This window comes from Nannobrachium achirus (genome assembly GCF_963921795.1).
Source record: "Nannobrachium achirus genome assembly, chromosome: 13".
Classification (NCBI taxonomy): Eukaryota; Metazoa; Chordata; class Actinopteri; order Myctophiformes; family Myctophidae; genus Nannobrachium; species Nannobrachium achirus.
The window spans coordinates 39,045,991-39,065,317 of NC_137833.1; the positions used below are offsets into that span (position 1 = coordinate 39,045,991).

The 19,327-nt window shown below is 42.4% G+C and overlaps 2 protein-coding genes across 3 annotated transcripts in view; both read left to right on the top strand.

Moving 5' to 3' along the window:
• Positions 1-371: 371 nt before the first annotated feature.
• Positions 372-13,075, top strand: abraxas2 (abraxas 2, BRISC complex subunit). 2 transcript variants are annotated; one of them, XM_080739868.1, is made up of 9 exons: positions 372-453; positions 5,013-5,103; positions 6,543-6,579; positions 7,906-7,972; positions 8,458-8,648; positions 10,279-10,401; positions 11,329-11,413; positions 11,527-11,644; positions 11,933-13,075. In XM_080739868.1, the coding sequence occupies exons 1-9, from the start codon at positions 382-384 to the stop codon at positions 12,487-12,489; spliced, it is 1,341 nt and encodes a 446-aa protein (XP_080595994.1). In that variant the 5' UTR covers positions 372-381; the 3' UTR covers positions 12,490-13,075. The 2 variants fall into 2 exon arrangements, with proteins under 2 accessions (XP_080595994.1, XP_080595995.1); XM_080739869.1 differs by having other exon boundaries at positions 10,282-10,401.
• A 4,061-nt stretch (positions 13,076-17,136) lies between these two features.
• The window catches only part of LOC308296606 (ubiquitin thioesterase Zranb1-like), a 37,565-nt gene continuing 35,374 nt past the window's right edge, over positions 17,137-19,327 (top strand). Inside the window, exon 1 of the mRNA XM_080739931.1 lies at positions 17,137-17,240. The gene's annotated coding sequence lies outside the window, so the exon portion shown is untranslated. The remainder of the gene's footprint in view (positions 17,241-19,327) is intronic.

The window sequence follows — 19,327 nt, forward strand, 5'->3', positions numbered from 1 at the left end:
CCTGGCCTTGACCCTACATTTACCCCCATTGTTTCTGACCCGTCCCCATCCAGAATCAATGGGAGTAAATTTACTCACTTTTTTTTTTGTCTGAATGCGACAAATACAAAACAATATTAGACACTATAATATTGAAAAATGTATTTATCATGACGATAAGACAAACATAATATTGAGCCAAGAGTGGAAGTCATGGACGGTATTCGATAGGTTACACATGTAGGTGTAACACCGCCTACTACAGTACCCACAACAAGTAGCGTCGAGGAGGAGGCGCGTTGCGGCGTGCCGCGCCGTGCCTGCCGTGTGCGTGCAGCAGCAGCAGCAGCAGTCAACAACTCAGTCGCAGGGGGTGGTGGGATAGATGGGGATGTTTCCATCATGGCGGCATCCATTTCGGGTTATACGTTTACTTCTGTGTGTTATCACAGCGCCAACAGCAACTGCGATCACGTAAGTGTTGAACGTGTTGTGTCAGTCAGTGGCATGAGAGGTAAACGTGTGTTGGTGTGCGTGAGTGGCTCAGGCGGGCTGTGATCGCTGCGACAGACAGTGTGTGTTTTCCACTGTCATCATCATCACCCTGTTGCCTGCCTGCTAGCTGCCGCTAGCTAGCTTTTAGCGGCGGTGGGTCTGGTCTATTCACTGGCACCATGCATATAGCCAACTTGTGATCATTGGATCATATTTATGCGTTTCTGGGTTTCCAGGGCTTGTGAATCTGGCGACGACACTGCCCTGGTTCACAGTTGTACTGTAACTGTTGACACAAAGCAGTACACAGAAACGGGGAAGATTGTTTAGAAAAGTTTTGGTCGTATTCATTAGCCTAGCCAAGCTAACACAGCTGCTAAGACCAATGACTTCCGTGTGTCTGTCTGTGGAGGTAATGATAATAGTGATACCGGTTGGTTAGATCTGTGGTGGATGGGTTATCTGTTATAGTGTCGTGTTAGCTTGTCTGATGTGTCATAAAATCAGCAATCGGCCCCGACATAGAAAAAGTACGAGCTGAAATGTACCGGGTGTTTTCGCATAGCTCTGCAGCATTGGCTAGTCGACGTACAGCTAACTTTAGCTGCTAATGTTAGTGCAGTGAGCTCTGTGAAACAAATTGACAGGGTTTAAAAAATACATGAAATTGTCACAGAAATTACTGTTTTTAGGATGGCCTTGTAGCCAGTGCAAGGTATAAAGGGCAGCGAAATGATCCAAGCTTGCTTGATTAAGCTAAATCTTGCACCGTTTTTGTGATTGGGTGTTGCTAGGCAGGTGTAAAGCGCTTGCCTGCATTCTTTGCATAGCTCCAGTCAGTCATTTTTTACCTGAAAACTTGACTTGATAGCTCTGCTGTCTCTTCCCTTCCCTGGAGAACAGGGATCTTAAACGTTTTCAGGCCAAGGACCCCTTAGTTGAGAAAGAGATGAAGCAGGGACCCCCACAATCTTTCATAGATTCCATAGTTTCATTGTTTGACAGCACAATTATCAGTGTATGTTGGATTCACGTCAATTTGTGTTTTCAGAAATATATTTAACCACTTGAACTGTCAAATTGCGTCAATACTTAATACACTTTCACTATACTTAGTCTGCACTTTTCCCCCTCTACACCAAACCTCTTTGTCTAAAATAGCTGATCTACAAGCTCATCTTGTAGATCTGCTATTTTTGTCTAAAGTTCTTAGAAAAAGGACACTAGGGTTCAAGTGGTTAACATAAAAAAGGGTTTCTGTCACAGAAGACCCTTGCTGTAGAAATAAGTTACTCCTTTTAAAAATACTAATAAGAACTGCAGTGGGGAGTCTTGGGACCCCTCACTCTGATAAGCACTTGGAATATAGAAGTTGAGGCATTAAAGAGGTGGTGCCATAGTTGTGTACCTTTTCTGTTTTGTATGTGTCTATCCACGAGTTTCCAACGCCCCATAGTGCATTGCGCAGACGTCTGTACCGAGCTTCCGGCGCCGATTTACAAGCTCACAACGGGTTGCATCTGCGACGCAACGTGAGCTTGTATGTCTGCTGTTAAACCCGGAAGTTTGGTCCCGATAGTCTCCAGTAAACTCCCGCGGAAACTTGTGGATAGAGTTAACATTACTCCCAGGTATTATATTAGACCCCCAGGTGTGGTTATAATATGCACATTTGCCTTCCCTGTGTATTTTTGGTTACTTCCTGAAAGCCTGTGTCAAAAGGCCTGATAGAAAAACACTGATTTAATGACATCGTAAAATCCTCCCCATCCCTTTTTTACGCGTAATACCCTCCAGGCTTCAGTTAAGATCCGCCCATCGGAAGCTTCTGATTGGCTGAACCGGAGGTAGGGAACACTCCGTTGTATCCACTTGGACCGCGCGGAGGTGTCGAAAGTCAAGGGGACGGACGAAGATGTACTATTCTGTCCATAACGGCACATAACTCTGTAACGGCGCTGAGCCGGCTCATGCGACCGTCGCAACGCTCAACATGGCGACTCGCTCGCTACCGCTCGCTCGCCGGTGTCTCACCCGGCTCATGGTCGCCTGAGACGGCGTGCCTCCGTCATCTCCACTGAAAACAAGCGCTCCTTTACAAGAAATTAACTGAACCCTGGTGGGTTGGGGATTCACACTTCTTTGGCTTTATTCTGTCTTATTCTACTGTAAATTAGGACGGGACCGCCATTTATGTAAAGTTTTAATCTGCAACACCATTTTATATAAATATATAGGGGAGCTTCAACTCTCTCTCTGCAAAGGGGTCCTTGGCCTGAAAAACTTTAAAGACCCCTGGCTGCTCTACACCAAATCTCAAGCTTGTAGATGATAACTTTTTGGTGAATGTTCGCTCCAGAATAGGGGCACCTTAGTTCAGTGGTTCCCAAACCTGAGTGAAAATAACAGATCCACAATCTCACTATGCGTCACTTCACACCGTGTTGAGAGCTTGTCGATCTTAATTATTATTATATATTTTATTTATGGATTTTCTTAGATTTGTGAAAATGTATAAAATTCTTTAAAAAAATGAATCTTCTAAAAATAAAATGATATATTTCAGAACATTTTCCATCTTTTGAAATTTATTTTTTAGGAAAAGAGAATGGGATTTTTACTTGAGTCGTGGGCCGTGGCCCATAACAATTAGTCCGTCACCCGGAAATGGGTTCTTCTGACCCACTGTTTGGGAAACGGTATGTGGATTAAAATTAGGTTCTAACTAATTAGGGTCCTGCTTAACCTTCCCTATCAGACTCACCTCACCACTACTCACCAGTTAAGAGTGGGGTGGCTCAGAGTAGATGACAGAGCACAGCAACTTGCAATGGGCCTGGTGTACAAGATACACTACACCACTAAGATACCCATGTACCTGGCAAAATACTTTATAAAGGTTAAGGATGTCCATAATTACAACACCAGAGGCAGCGCCACAGATCACGTTCAACCCAGAGTCAACTCAAACAAAGGGTCAAACTTCTTCTTCTGTTATAGCACAAAAATGTGTAACGCCTTACCGAAGGCCTTAAAGGAGTGTGGATCACTAGTATCCTTTAAAATCGCCCTGAAAAACCACTTGCAGGCAGCAGCCGTTCGCAGCTGGTAAAAACAAACATAGCCCAGCCCTACCCTCCCCTGACCCCTCTTTGTATTTACCTACTGTATGTTTTTATTTTATTTAATTTTTTAAAATGTTTTCCCCTTTTTTTCCCTGACTATATCTACTGCATAGTACTGTGTTCTATCCGTCTGTCATTCAATGTTATATGAGATTAGGCCTGGGGCGGTATGGACATCTTGTTACCGCGATTACCGTCTTCCCATTTACCGCCGGTACTGCGGTAATTACCGCACCCCCATATCTATTAATTAAGCTTTGGCGATAAGCCAAAATATTGCAATCATCTTCCCAAAAGTCGCCTCTCCACAGTGGAGAGGAGACACAGCCTGACTGCCCGAGTTATACTTCTCTGTACAGCACAGCGGGTCTGGCTTTCAAAGGAGCAGATCTACAAGCTCACAACACATCGCATCCGCGACGCGTTCTGAGCTTTTAGTTCTGCACTGTCGGGTTACCATAGTAACGTAGGCTAGCTACTTGGGCTTTTCAGACACGAACAGCTGTGTGAACAAACCAGAAGAGGAAGGGTAGTCAGATCGTGTACAGTGATTCTGTAAACTCACGTCACGTCTCAACTCTCAAATCGCAGTGATTGAGTGCTGCTATATACAGGTTTTAGTTACAAGACTTGACAGAAAAGGTTATAAAATCGCCGACGCGCCGTACGGGGCACAACGTGCGACGCGGTGGAGAAAGTAAAATAGTTTCATTTTCGGTTTTACTCCACGCGGCCCGTGCTCCGCCAGTAATCCGTATGAATAAAAAAAGATATGCCACAACACAAGGTATGTATTAACATCCTTGTGTCGAGTGGATTACAGAGAAAGTGTATGCTGCTCCGTCATAGAGTTGTGCTCCGTACCCTGCTCTGTGCACTGTGTGTGCAGGGCGTGATTCCTAAACCCACCAGGATTGAGTTAAGACCCGCCTCACTCCTGGAAGTCCTCGCGTTTCCACGAGGCGGGTCTTAACTCAAGCCTGGTGGGTTTAGGAATCACGCGTGTGCAGGTCTGTGTCTGAGTGACGTATGTGGCTTCCAACGTGTGGTACACGGCCCAGAGCAGAGCGGCATGGAGCGCATGCGGTCCTCGCTTCTCCCCCGTTTTAAAACTCGCTTGTTTTCCAATAAAAAATAGACCTTTTTTTTTGTCTTTTTACCGCGGTAAGCACAATGACACCGCGGTAGACCTCGGTATACCGCGGTACGGCGGTTACCGCCTCCAACCCTATATGAGATACTTCAATGGTTTCCTACGGAAATAAGCTTAGTCTTTTCTAGGATCTCCTTTTAGTAGGCCTTGTACCAGTGAACTGTACTGTCATGAAACTGTACCCTTTCCTATGCAAACTTCTAATAAAGTCTTCAATCAATCAATCAATTATTAATGTCTACATTTTCTCATTTCTACAGGAGGGCTTCCTGTTAGGAGAAGTGAGGCAAGAGGAGACAGTCAGCATTAATGATGCACAGATCAGCAATGCCGAACTGCTTCAAGTAGTGGGTAAGACCTGGTCACACGAGAAGCACACATTTTTATCACCGTTCCTGTTTTAATGAACACAAAACTTGAGTAGTCTTGATTGGACCGCTGATTAATGAACACAAAACTTGAGTAGTCTTGATTGGACCGCTGATTAAAAAGCAGTCCATGTCATAAGCACATTTTTAAAGAAATGAACTATTTAAAACTTTTAAAAGAACGCCGTTCAGCTAGAAAAGGTTTAATGTAAAAAGGCTGTGCCTGGGGTGCCCGCTGGCCTACTGGTCAAGGCGCATACCACATAGGCTCTGATGCCTGACGTTGTGTCGCCGGTTCGATTCCTGATCTGGACGACCTTTGCTGCATGTCATTACCCATCTCTCTCCCCATTTCCTGTCAGTCTACTGTCCTACTGTATCAATACAGGCATAAAAGCCCCAAAACAAATCTTAAAAAAAAAAAAAAGAAAAGGCAGTGCCTAAAGTAGTGTGAACGCTACCTTAATCCAAAGGCAACATCTATACTATAATTTTGCGAATGTCTGAGTGAGTGTCTGTCTGTCTGTCTGAGTGAGTGTCTGTCTGTCTGTCTGTAACAGCGTTTCTCCTCAGTGGCTGGAGCAATTGATCTGAAATCGCATCACATATGCATATCAACACACCTGACATAACTGTGAAGCCCGTTTGTCACTTTCACAAATCGTATGCTGTATAATAGCATTTTTATGGTGTATCTATATCTATTTAGCCTACAGTACCTTTTGTGACCACACATGTTAAGGGAGGGGCGCTGTTGTTCAGGCCATGCACAATCACACACAAACCCACACACACACGGGGGGGGGGGGGGGGGGACAGTATCTCTGTAGCCATTAAACGAAACGGGTTTCTTACATTGATGCTCCTACATCATGCAAGCACCAGTTAAAGTTACTTTCCATCCCTCATATACTGTATGCACAGTGCACATCCCATAACCCACACACTGCACATCATTTTGGAGCTCATATCTTTGAACGGGTAAGGGCTAGTTGATTTAAAAGAAAATTAAACACAGCAGAAACTAATGAAATGTTCTACACTGCCGGCTCATGTTTGTTCTTCATAATGTCTTTTTATTGGACTACAGTATTTTCTGGACTATAAGGCGCACCTGACTATAAGGCGCACTGTCAATGAATGGTCTATTTTCAAACTGTTTTCATATATAAGGCGCACCTGACTATAAGGCGCACATAATAGACGCTACCGTTGCGTTATGCATCAAACAGGTGGAGCTGTGCTAAAGGGAATGTCAATGTCAATGAATGATCCATATATAAGGCGCACTGGACTATAAGGCGCACTGTAGTTTTTTGAGAAAATTAAAGGCTTTTAAGTGCGCCTTATAGTCCGGAAAATATGGTACATTGTGATTTTAATTTCAGACATTTTCATTGTTTTGTTTTCCCCCCCTGACAGAAATCCATAACCATGAACCGTGCGCACAATTATTTAGGTAAGATATGATTATTTATTTACTCTTCAGATTGATCTAAGTTAATAATGTCTATTGATAGTGATTTTGGTTGTGAAACACTGAATTGCCTTACAAAGGGTTAAGAAACTACATGTACTACAATGCTTTGTGACTAAAACTAGATGTAAGGAAAGTCTGGGCTTCTATTGTTATTCAGTGTAATGTTGAGCTTGCCAGAGAGCAGTGGCAAGAGATAGTTTCTGAAATGTTTTGTACAGTATGCCACTTTTTCAATACCAGTAAGGCTCCCTAATCGGGAGATAAGCGACCGTAGGTCACTTATCTCCACAAATAGGGCAAAAATGTGTTTTGCCAAAATCTTCCTGATCCATGTTGATGACATGAGTGTAGACATACTGTGTAGTGATTTTCGTGATTTTAGGGCAAAATCTGTAGGAGCAGTGTCCAAAAATGTGTTTTTAAAAATCGGTCTGGAGGTGGTGCTATATGGGACGGATTCATGTTGATGGGATGAGTGTAGACATACTGTGTACCGATTTGTGTGATTTTAGGGCGAAAATTGTAGGAGCAGTGTCCAAAAATGTGTTTTGCAAGAATCGGCCTCATGGTGGCGCTAGAAGAGGGCCATGTGAGAAATGAGGGGTGGGGTCTCCGCGCCGGCAAGGCGGACGAATAGGTACCGGCCCCGGCTGTCCCGGTCGCTCCTAGCCGGAGTTACGGCATTTTATGTGAGCTGCAGTGTAGGGGGTCCTCCACTGGGGGCGCCACCACTTTTGCATCCGTTCTGGAGCAGCAGGAGTCGGCGGTCCCCGGGAATTCCCCGTGAGCAGCCCCGTTGGGGTGGTCATTTGGTCATGTTTGCGCATTTGGTCATTTTTTACATCTGGGGGTCCCCCAGGGACCTGGGGGTCCCTGGAGCTCCGGGGGTCCTTGGAGGTTGTAGTTTGGCAGCCAAGGAACGTGTGTGCAAAATTTGGCATGGATCGGGGCAACGGTTGCGGAGATATAAGCAGGGAAAAAGTGTGACGTGTGAGGTGTGACAGACAGACTGACAGACAGACGGAGGGACGGACGGACGGAGTTACACTTTGTGGTGGTTTTGATAGTAAAGTGCGACCTACGGTCGCAATAAAGCCAAGCTTATTTTTTATATTCAGATGTCCTGTCAATTCATTTAATGTAGTTAATCCACAACTTATGCCATATAATCACAATATTACAATATCCCAGACAATATGATATCTAGTCTCATATTGCAATATTGAATTGATATCTATTGATATATAATATACTGTTACTTATGATAACTTGTATTTACCCCTTCTCAATCTTTAATCTCTCCAGCTTTTATGACTACGCAGGAAAAGTCAACGAGGAAAGTCTTAACAGAATTCTTAAAGATAGGCGAAAAGTGAGTATGTTTTATTATCTAAAGGCCTGGATTGGTGCACTAAAATAGCTGATTGTTCATTCATTGCTGATTGTTCATTCCTTGCTGATTGTTCATTGATTGATGATGACAGGAAATACCCATTCTGTCTGAATTAGGTACAGTATAATCATCAAACCTGACCAATTTTGCCTAATTAAACAAGCCTGTGCAAACAAAATATGCAGTGATGCAAGATAATAATCTGTTAATCACGCTCAGTAGTTGGCACTTGAGAAAACTGACTCACTGGAAATCAAACTGCATGCACATTGACAGCGAGTGCTCGGTTATGTGCAGAACATGATTTGGTGGCACTCGCACCAAGGTATGGCCTAATTTAGACGTCTTTATGGATTAGTTAGGACAACGAGCTCATGAAACCTTGTTGGGAACCTTGAGTTCTGCTTCCAAATCCAAACTATGACTGAACTCAACTTTCCTCTGCATGTCCTCTGCTCATGTAGAACATCATCGGCTGGTACCGGTTCCGAAGGAACACGCAGCAGCAGATGTCGTTCAGGGAACAGATCATTCACAAGCAGCTGACTGAGCTGCTGGGCGTGCCCGACCTAGTCTTCCTCCTGTTCAGCTTCTGCTCCACGGCCAACAGCTCCACGCACGCCTTGGAATATGTGCTCTTCAGACCCAATAGCAGGTATGAAGATCTCTTGTGTGCGCTAGGGATGGGACGATAATCGCTATTGTTTATCGTGATAAAAAACACTCATATTAATCTTATACAAGCTTGTAGATCTGCTGTTTTTTGGCAAATGTTCCGCCCCAGGATAATGGATGATATTTTGAGTATCGCGATAATATTGTAAATCGCAATTTCCTTGGTCACGATAATCGTGGCATGAATTGTTCATATCGTCCCAGCTCTAGTGTGTGCACACATACTGATGTGTGAGGACATTTATTTTTTCTTTATTAGTGTAGAGAGGTATGGAGGACATAACAGTGCAGGTCTCTAAACTGCAGATGTTACATTTATCTGCTTTATTCAACATGGAAATAGCTGTCTCATAGATCAAGGATGAATTTCTTTCTGAAAAACACATTCACTTCATCTTCTTCTACATACCAGGCATATAGTGATATTGAGAAAGGATGAACAGATGAACCTCAGCTTGCCTGCACAAACAGACCTTTAATATTGAGAAGCTTGAATGCTTCCTTATGAGAAATCGGCTCTGATATCAAACTTATCCCCAATATATTGCACCAATATGACAATCTATTGCCAATGACAGGCATTAATGAAACGACGGCATGCTTGCCAATTTTTTTTTTTTTTTTCTCGCAGTTTCACTGTACAAGCCGTTTGTACTTAGACATGCATGGCTTAATCTTTGAGACAAGCATATCGATGTTGTCGGGTGGACACCTTGTATGTCCAAAACCGCTTATTTTGTATTTATTATTAAAACATTTTTTTAATTTAAACTAGTGAAAATAACAGATCTACTTGCGTGTACTTGTAGATCTACTGATTTCACTAGTTTTGTGCGACAGTCTTGTAAGATGAAGCAGGGCTTTACTTTACAAAAAACGTACAAATGTGAAACTTGGAGATACGAGATTTCTGCCCGACAGTGACCATATGCTACTGCCAGGATCAACCAGGTAGGCCTCCCGTTGTGCCCATCTCCTTCAGTGAATACAGGCACTTTGAAACTGTGTAGTGTTTAGTAATAGGTACACTCTGGTGGGAAGACACATTTTAGTATTGTCATGAAACCAAACAAATACCGTTATTGAGCAGATTAACCAATTTCAATATTATGTGTCTCTAATGCAGGGGTCTTCAACAGGGGGTCCGGGACCCCTAGGGGGTCCTCAGAGTTACTACAAGGGTGCTGCCAAATCCTTGTGTGATAGGATAATTATTTTAAATTAACAACTTGAACCCTCGCATCCTTATACTCTGAGTCCTCGAAGCTCAATGCCTCGAGGCGTTGAGAGCTTGTAGATCAGCTATTTTTGGCAAATAGGTTTGGTGTAGAGTTAAAAAAGAGCAGACCAAGTACAGAGTGAAAGGTCAAGTTTAGTAAGTATCGACGATTTAAGATTTTTAAGATTCTAAGTGGTTAAGTGTCAAACAAGTCTATGAATCTATCTATGAAATCGAAGAGAATCTCCCATCACAACATTTACAGTATACTGTACAATATTCATCTCCCTCTCGGCTAAGGGGTCCTTGGCCTGAAAATGTTGAAGACCCCTGCTCTAATGTGTGATCTGTAATCTGCTCCAAACTAACAAAACTGTCCTTCTCCACCCAGCAGGTACAACCAGAGGATCCCTCTAACAATCCCCAACCTGGGCAACACCAGCCAGCAGGAATATAAAGTCTCTTCAGTACCCAACACCTCACTCAACTATGCTAAGGTTATCAAAGAGCACGGGTAAGGCTGGAACTCAAGTTGTGCAAGCTGGCTCTGTGTTTTTACTGTGCATTTGGGGGTAAAAAATATTCATGCATGTAGTGAGCAAGAAGGACAAGTCTGCATGTGCATATTTTTACTAGGGGTGCAGGAAAAAATCGATTCGAACTCGAATCACGTTTCTAACATGGTAAGATTCAGAAACGATTCTCATTTTCCAAAAAATGATTTTTATTCGATATTATTTATTAGATATTACGATTTTTATGGTTTTAATTTTTTATGATTTTTTTATTATGATTTTATTTTATTAGATATTATGTTTGTACAAGTTAAAAGAATGTGTGCAAGCATGAATAAATCAGACATGTTGTCTTGGATTTACCTTTGTTGTGTTAACATTATTGCAATAAGTTGATAAAACCTTTACAATTATAAAAGCTACGTAAATGTTCTCTGCTTTCATGCCAGCAGACTGGAGTAGATCCTGATATCCTATGAATTGAATAGAGAATCATTTGAATCGAGAATCGTTTTTAAATCGGAAAATAATCGTTTCTGAATTGAATCGTTTGGTGTGAAAGAATCGACAAAAAAAAAAACGAATCGTGACCCCAATAATTGATTCTGAATCTGAATTGAATCATGGGACACCCAAAGATTCGCAGCCCTAATTTGTGGTGTGTTTATGGCTTTGCCAAGTCAGTGATATTGGTGATAGTCAGACTCACATTTTCATGAGATCGTTTTTCCATTGCATATTGATTTGTTTGCAGGATCTTATTTACAAAGCCCTCATAATTTAGCCAACATGTACATACTGTTTTAATGCATTTTAATGTAAGCTTTTTGTTGTGAACTTCCCTTGAATACCGTATGTGAGACCTTACCGTATGTTGCTTTTGTATGTCTTATTGGAAATATTAACCGTTGTGAATACCTGCACAGGGCTGAGTTTTTCGACAAAGATGGTGTGATGAAGGATATCCGAACAATATTCCTAGTCTACAGCGCATTGCAAGATAAAGTGCAGGTGAGCTGTAGAGGACAGTGCTTAACATTATTGCATGGGGGATGTATTACAAAATAAGCAAAAACTGCTCTCAAATGTTGAAACATTTTGTGTTTTTCATTTTCTTGTTTTAGGCTGTATGTGGTGAGGTTGAACAAAGTGAACGTGTGAAGGAGGAGATTCAAGAAGAAGTGAACAAACTCAAACAACAAATTGCTCTCAGGAAACGAAAGACAGCTGAAGAGGAGAGAAGTACGTAACTGTTTGGGAATTATTAAATGGCATGACCACTCACGTGTACACTAAAAATACTGTAGTATGGTAGTGGTCCTATATTGGATTAAAGTGGTTAAAATGCTGGGGACCCCCTAGAGCCACCTCAAGGACCACTTGAATCACATTTGTTTGGGATTCATTTAATTTACCAAAAGCTTTGCAGTCTCATTAAACAAAATCAATGATTACAGTAATCTAATACTGTTCAAACTGCCATAAGGGAACAACAACATTTATCGGTCTGTTTTTCCCTCACTTGCACAGGGCTGCAGGAGGCTCAGAATGTTGCAGAGTCACATCCCACCCCAGAGGAGAACACTGAATCCCTGGAGACCTCTCTACTGTCTAGGGTAGCCTTCCACGCTCCTTCTGCTCCAGAGCGGCCCGGTACCTCCCCTAATCCCCCTTCCTACGCCGACCTCTCATCCCATGACGACGCTCTACTCTCCTCCTCCTCCTCCTGCCCCACCAGTGCTGCTCTGCTGCCCCGGCCCCAGGCTGTGGGCTCCCCGGGCCACCCCACCCCTGGCCCCCTGGGTATGGGGTTGGGGCTGGGCCTTGGAGCTACCTCCAATCTTGGTCCCACTCCCAGCACCCCGTACCTCGGCAACGGAGATGGGTCAAGCTCCGACTCCCTGGACAGACAAGCGGCAGGACAGGAGGATGATGAAGATGATGACGAAGAAGACGAGGACAGTAGCGAGTATGAGAACCTAGTCAGTGAAGCCACTCATTTGTCAGCGGTCCCTGCCAGTATTTTAGCCCAAGGCCGCCCTGCTGCTCTCAGTCCTGACGGAGACGCGCGTGGCTCACAAACTTAATAGATGATAGCCATGTAGCCATGGGACACAAATATGTGTTGCACCAGGAGAGGTGGGCATCTCAACCAATCAAAGAAAAGACATCTCTTATATGACGAAGGTAGTGCCAGCCCTGAAAATGAAAAGCATGCGCAGGTGGTGTTCCGCTGTGTGTATTTCTTTTCATCTTAGTTTGATCTCCATTTTAAGGGGAACATTTGTCTGGGGACAAAGATTGTCTGTCTTTCTTTTCTTTTTTTTATCTGGCTTGCTCCATTGTGTATGTCTGGTTTCAGTGTCGGAGGTGGATATTACAACACAATAAGTGCCAACTGGTTGGCCAGTCCTCCGTACAAGACCCTCCGCACGACACTCTCTGGGTCATGCTATGTCACATCTACATCACCCACCTCTGAGCACCCAACTTTACCATTACCTCTTGCACTACTTTTTGCCTTCCTTTAAACAATTTATTTAAGTAAAGCAAAGGGAAAATATTCCGCGGCCTTCAAACTTCTTGTTTTTGTGAGGTAGGCGACCGGTTATCATTTTATTTTATTTTCAAATTTGAAGAAAGATGTATATGTAAACTATAATTTTACCTGCACAGTTATGACATTTGTCCATTTATTACATTTATTTCCATGTAAGTAATCCACAGTATGTTTTAACAACTCTAACTAGACGACCTACTGTAGAATAGATTTCAATCCGGATGTACTCTGCCACTACTAAAATGGGTGCTTTATATAATTTCAACTAATCTCACTCGATTGACAAGGATGTCAACTACTTCTTCTTGGGTAACCCTGAAATTGTTTGCGCTTTGCTGCACTTAACAAAATGTTAGGCGATTTCTTTCTTGTGCTTTTACCAATGTTGTCATGTTGTGCCACTTGAGTAATAACTCTTTGACCAAGCCGTACCCGTCTCGGCTTTTGTGCATTGTATGGGGTTCACAGGGCAAAACACAATGTACTGTAGCTTTACTGACCAGATGCTTAAGGTTCCCTTCCGTTGCTGCAACACAGAGCTACCACTAAACCAAGGCGGTGTGCATTTGTCTGTTCTAGAAACTGTTTGGCTACTCAGCTGACTCGATATGTATTAAATTCACAACATAAGGCTAATGCGCTCCCCCCCCCTGTAGTGTGTGTATTGTAAACCTGGTAACTGAGGCAAAGAGGCGGATCACCTTCCTGTCTTGGCAAAGTTGACAGTAGACCTCACCTGTTCAGACCTGATTGGGCTTATGCTGTTTGTATGGACCTCAATAATGTGACAAAGACGGCATGACCTCGATTCAGTACAACAGTGCCTTCCACTCAGGACAGTAGTACTGCAGGCTCCTAAACTGCACACAGACGACATAATTCAACATCTCTCTTGAGGGGGGGTAAGATGATCCAAAACTGTGTTGTCTTTACAGGAATCGACTGCTGTCATTCTTATTAGGGTTAGTCCTGCAGTTGTTACGTCCTTATGTGATGCGTTCTGCCTGCCTGAACCACTCTACTGCTTTCACATACGATTTTCTTTTCTTCTTTTTTTTGTTTTTACTCTAGAACCTTTTTAGTGAATGCTTATACATGGACCTATATGTCATACCTGTATGTCCTGTGACTCTTAAAACTTCCCTGCTTGCTTCACTTTTTGGAACTGGAATTATAATGCTTAAGTACTGTATAGTTGGAGCAGATAGACTCTGAGGCCAACATAGTCTTATTATGTATGTGACTTTTTTTTCTTTTCTTTTTCTTCTCTCTTTTTTTAAGGAGCAAGACCAGTATATTTCTTAGTTTCAGATCTGGGCCAGCAATTTTTAATGAGAGAACTTGGAGATGTGGACTGCTTGGGTGCAGAATGTAGCCAGCCGATGTTCTTCACACAGATACACTTTTTGTACTCCAACTGGAAGGAAGGCATTTTAACACTGATAGCAGGTAGCTCTCAATTTGTAAGCAAGTGGAATACTTTGTGGAGAAACAAATGTAGGCAGAAGCTTTTGCCTTGTGAACTAGTCCCCCGCTTTCCCGTCACAAGCCAGTTAAATGTCAAGCTTTTTGCCTTAGGGTCACTCAGTCAGCACTCAATGTTTGCTCTGTTATATAATGTCAATGTATCGCTAATTGGGGACTGGCACTCAAAAATGTTATTTGACTTAATCACCTAGAAAGTAACACAATCAAAATGTTTATACGTGGCGAAATTTAACAAGTTACATGAGGACCTTTCCCTATGCGCACTGGAATATAAATATATGAATATATATATATATAAATAAATGAGGAAAATAATGAATGTACAGTAGACGGGTGTGTGTGTGTGGGGGTGGTGGTGGCGGCATTTAAACAGCACTTATAAGCCTGTCTCAGTAAGAGGCTGTGTAGAACACAAGCATAGCTAGGTTGTGCCGTTTGTTATCCATTTATCTTCAAGTTCAAAGATGACACAGATGTGTATTCACAGCCCTTTTCGGGAGGCTGGAGGCAACAGCCACTTCCCAAAGAAGCCCTAAGGACGGCAAAGTTATCCCTGAAGCACAAAGTCCCTTTGCACAGCCTTTTATCTTTTGGGCTGTTATCTGGCTATGTCTGTATTGGACAAGAGTTGTTTGATCACACAACTAGACTGTGGTGGTTTGGTCAGAAGAGTTCTCCCCACATGGAAAATACTGTCAGAACACCTGGGAGACAATAAATAGACATGCTATGTGATCTGCTGTGTCTTTCTTATTTTTTGAGGTCTGATAAACCTGCGTGGAAAGTGGTTCTCGTTGCTTAAAGGTGTAGTTCACCCCCCAAATGTTTTTTTTCCCCCTATCGATTACTCACCCCATGGAGGGAAAAAAATAATAATTATATATATATATATATATATATATATATAATTTGATTATAATAAATTTGCCCTCATTGATTCCGGATGGAGAGACTAATGCATTTGTATCTCCATCCGGAATCAAAGGGTCAAATTTATTATAAGCAAATTATTGACTAACATTATCGACTAAACAAAAACATAATTGAACTTAAAGCTTAAAGGAGTAGTTCACCCCCAAAATGATTTCTTACAATGGAGACTTGAGTTCAATAATGTTTTGTTTTTTGTTGCATTCAATAACTTTATTACAATAAATGTACCACCATTGATTCCGGAAGGGGACCCAAATGCAATAAAAAAGTCGTTTTGGGGGTGAACTACTTTAGTCTCCATGGGGTGAGTAATCGATAAGAAAAAAGTCATTTTGGGGGTGAACTCTTTAAAAATGCTATTTTTTGTATTGGAAAATGCAAAAAACAAAGGTGAATGAAAATGTAATTTAAGTATTTCATATGCACACATATTTTCAATAAATCTAATCCAATCCTTATCTATCCAGCTTGATGCCACTCTTGCAGGCAGAGGCAGAGTTATATCAAGAAAAAGCGTGCCGTGCAGTGATTTGCTGTTTTTGATGACGTCACGAGAAGTGGTTCGTAAACAAACTATTTTATACATCCATCCATGTATAGTAATGAAATCATAATTGATATGAATCAGATCAATTGTAAAATTTAACTGCCGACTTGGGAATGTAGTCACTTAAGACTATCTTCACTTTTGTAACAACATTTGGCTAATGTAGCCAGCATCACGAACTGCTGCCCCCCAAGCTGTCATGTATTACTGCAGACCGCTGCTGCTGCTGCTGCTGCTGCTGCAGTATTTTTTACGATGACATCATCCCTCTGTCTGCGCTGATGAGATACAATATGAGGTTGCTTGCCAGGAATATGGAACAAACTACGATGCTTTGGAATAAAATGCACGCATACGTCGGACATTGTCGTTGCTTCGTAGTTTGAAGGGGGAAATAATCGAGGTTGAACGGCATTTATTATTATTTGACATCTGAGACCGCTTTGACGAAGCCCTTTAACGCTTTGGGAATGGAAGAACGTAAACTCCGATTGGTCGACGTGAAGGGATACGGAGAAAGCAACCAATGGGCTTCTGTGGGCATATTCAGGTGTAGAGTTTAGATCCCATCCTGCGGGGGGACAGCGGGCCGCGTTGTGATTGGCTTGGTGGTTGCCAGGCAACTGGGAATACATTCATACACTTCTTCGGGGAGCAGTCTGCAAAAACTAGAGCATCAATAAACTCGATTTAACAATTTAAGCTTTAGTGGCGTTATCTTCAGACAACTCTCTGAGGAAAAATATCGTCTATCAAATGATTTTAACTATGAATGGTCGGGGAAACAAACGGGCTACCTGACAACCAACCATCCAATCACTGCACGAGATTCCCCCCGGGCTATGGGATTTGGAGTGTAGTGACTGTAACAGGCCCACGGAGCTCCAGTCAGTCACTACTAGTGTGTTGTTTTTTAACCAGTCTGCCCCTTCTAGCTTCCCCTCCGCGACGCCATTAAAGACGGCTCAGCTTGGCGTTTGGGAAACGGGGGGATTAAAAAATGATTTAAAACGACAAAACACACGGCAGAGGGACGGGACGGGGTGGGGGGGTCGTCGCTCCGTTTTTATGGACCTCGTCGACGCCGTTATCCGAACGGAGGGAGCCTCTGCAAACGTAAATATGTGGCTGTCGACCAAATAAGAGCAGGCAGGACTTCGGGACTCACCGTCGGGTCGGAGTGGGACTGGACTGGGGGGGTGTGGTGGTGGAGGAGGAGGAGGTGGGGAGACCCGGAGACTGGCAGCTCTTGTTTGTTTTGGTCGTACTTGGGGAAACGGAGGATCGTAAACACGGGAGAGGAATCAAGGGTAAGGCCGTGTTTGTGTTGTCTGTCTGAGTGAGCGCCGCGGTAGTGAATCCATGCAGAGTTGCAGGAGAAGAGCTCCTGAACCGATTAACGTTATTATACCGAGTAGAAAGTAACGTTAGCAACCAGTGAGCAGCAGCTGCTACCAGACTCTCTTTACTGTCTTCTTTGGCAATATAACTGAGTGCTGTCTAATCCAGGGGTCTTATTTTCAGACCAAGGACCCCCTTAGCTGAGAGAGAGACAAAGCAGGGACCCCTATATATATATAGCATAATATTGTGTTTCATACACCCTTTCATAGATTTCATATATAGCTTTATAGACCACACTATACGCAGTTGGATTCATGTTATTGTTAATGTGTATTTTCAGTCAGTTAACCACTCAAACTCTCCGTTTGTAAACTTGACCTTTCACCCTGTATTTGGTCTGCGCCCCCCCCCCCCGGGCTACACATAACCTCTTTTTCAAAAGGCGTTGTGAGCTTGTAGATCTGGAATGCTTGGGTTCAAGTGGTTAATGTACAACCTTTTTATCCTATCATACACACAAAGATTTGGCGGCCCCCCCCTGTAGTAACTCTGCAGGACCCCCTAGGGGTCCCGGACCCTCTGTTTAAGACCCCTGGTCTAATCAGTGGATCTGTAATTAAACACATTGTATTAGTTATAGTCACTCACGATTGTATTAACCATATTACGGCAGAGCAGAGCTTCAAAGGCCCAATCACTGATTCAAATGTAAACAAATGGGTCGACCCACCACTAAAAATAAACATGAGCAGTGGAGACATGTTATTCTCTCTCAGTCTCAAGGTGATGGACTTGGCTCTTAATAGAAGGACTTACAACAGACAACAGCTAAACGCTTTTTAAGTATTTGCTGTGTTTACTTTTTGGGTCTTTGTTTACGTTGGCAGTGTTGGTAATTCTTAGGAGTACAACACATCTATATGTTGATTTATGATTGGGTAAGAAAGTTTGATTGATTGAATACTTTATTAGAGGTTTGCATAGGAAAAGGTACAGGTCAGGACAGTACATTTCACTGACGCTGATACAAGGTCAACTAAAAGGATAAACACCACAAGAAAGCTGTTAAGCTTGTTTGCATTGGGGTCCCTTTGTATTCAGTTCATACAACATTAAATTAACAAACAGTACTATGCAAAAAAAAGATAAGACAGTCAAAAAACAAAATGGAAAATAAATGGTATTTACAGTAAAAAGGTCAGGGGGAGGTAAGGATAGTGCTAGTTGGAAATGGCACATTTTACATCTAGCAATCAACCTCTTAAAAATGTGTATAGAGCCTGGTAATGTTACTTATGTACACATAAATGAAACGCAACAGCCTGCTACTTAAAATAATGACTACACCCCCTCACAGTGGGAACTTGAAGCAGCAGGGAGTGTGATGTAAACATAGGTAATGTCTATTTTGTGGACAGTTTTTTTGTGCCAGTCTGGAGTGTTGTCTTTCACCAATGTGTTGATTTTCACAGGGCAAGTCGATAACCTTTTGAGGCGTGGTTCAGTAACTCTGCTCCTCTAAAAAGTTGAGCTACTGAGCTATTCATTAACTATTTGCTGGATAATTATGTTAAGTGGTAACTTTAACGTCATTTCTATTCCCTGCTGGCCTGGTTTGCCATTCTATCTTCTTGGCAAGCCTGCTGGCATTTGCAATCTGCATTTATTTAAAATGAGGCTACCAAAGTGCTGTTCTTTGCAATTTAATTTAAGCTATTGACGTGATTGTTTGCTTTGAGACAAATTAGGCTAACTTCATGTTTGAGAAATATAATAATGATATCTCAACACATTGTTGTTATATACATAAACTACATTTTTGTTTTGAATGTGTACTTTGGGGCATGTTCAGTGTAGGGCATTAACAAAAAAGTCAACAAGTCAGAGAAAGTCACCAGAGAAAGTCGAAGTTGAAAAAAAAATCCTTTTTATTTTTTTCTATAATTATTTTTGCTCCATGTGTGCGTCTGTACAGCATTCAAACAGTAGGACGGAATGATCCAATATTAGAGTGCTACATTACATTTGGTATAACATGGTTCTACTGTGAAAA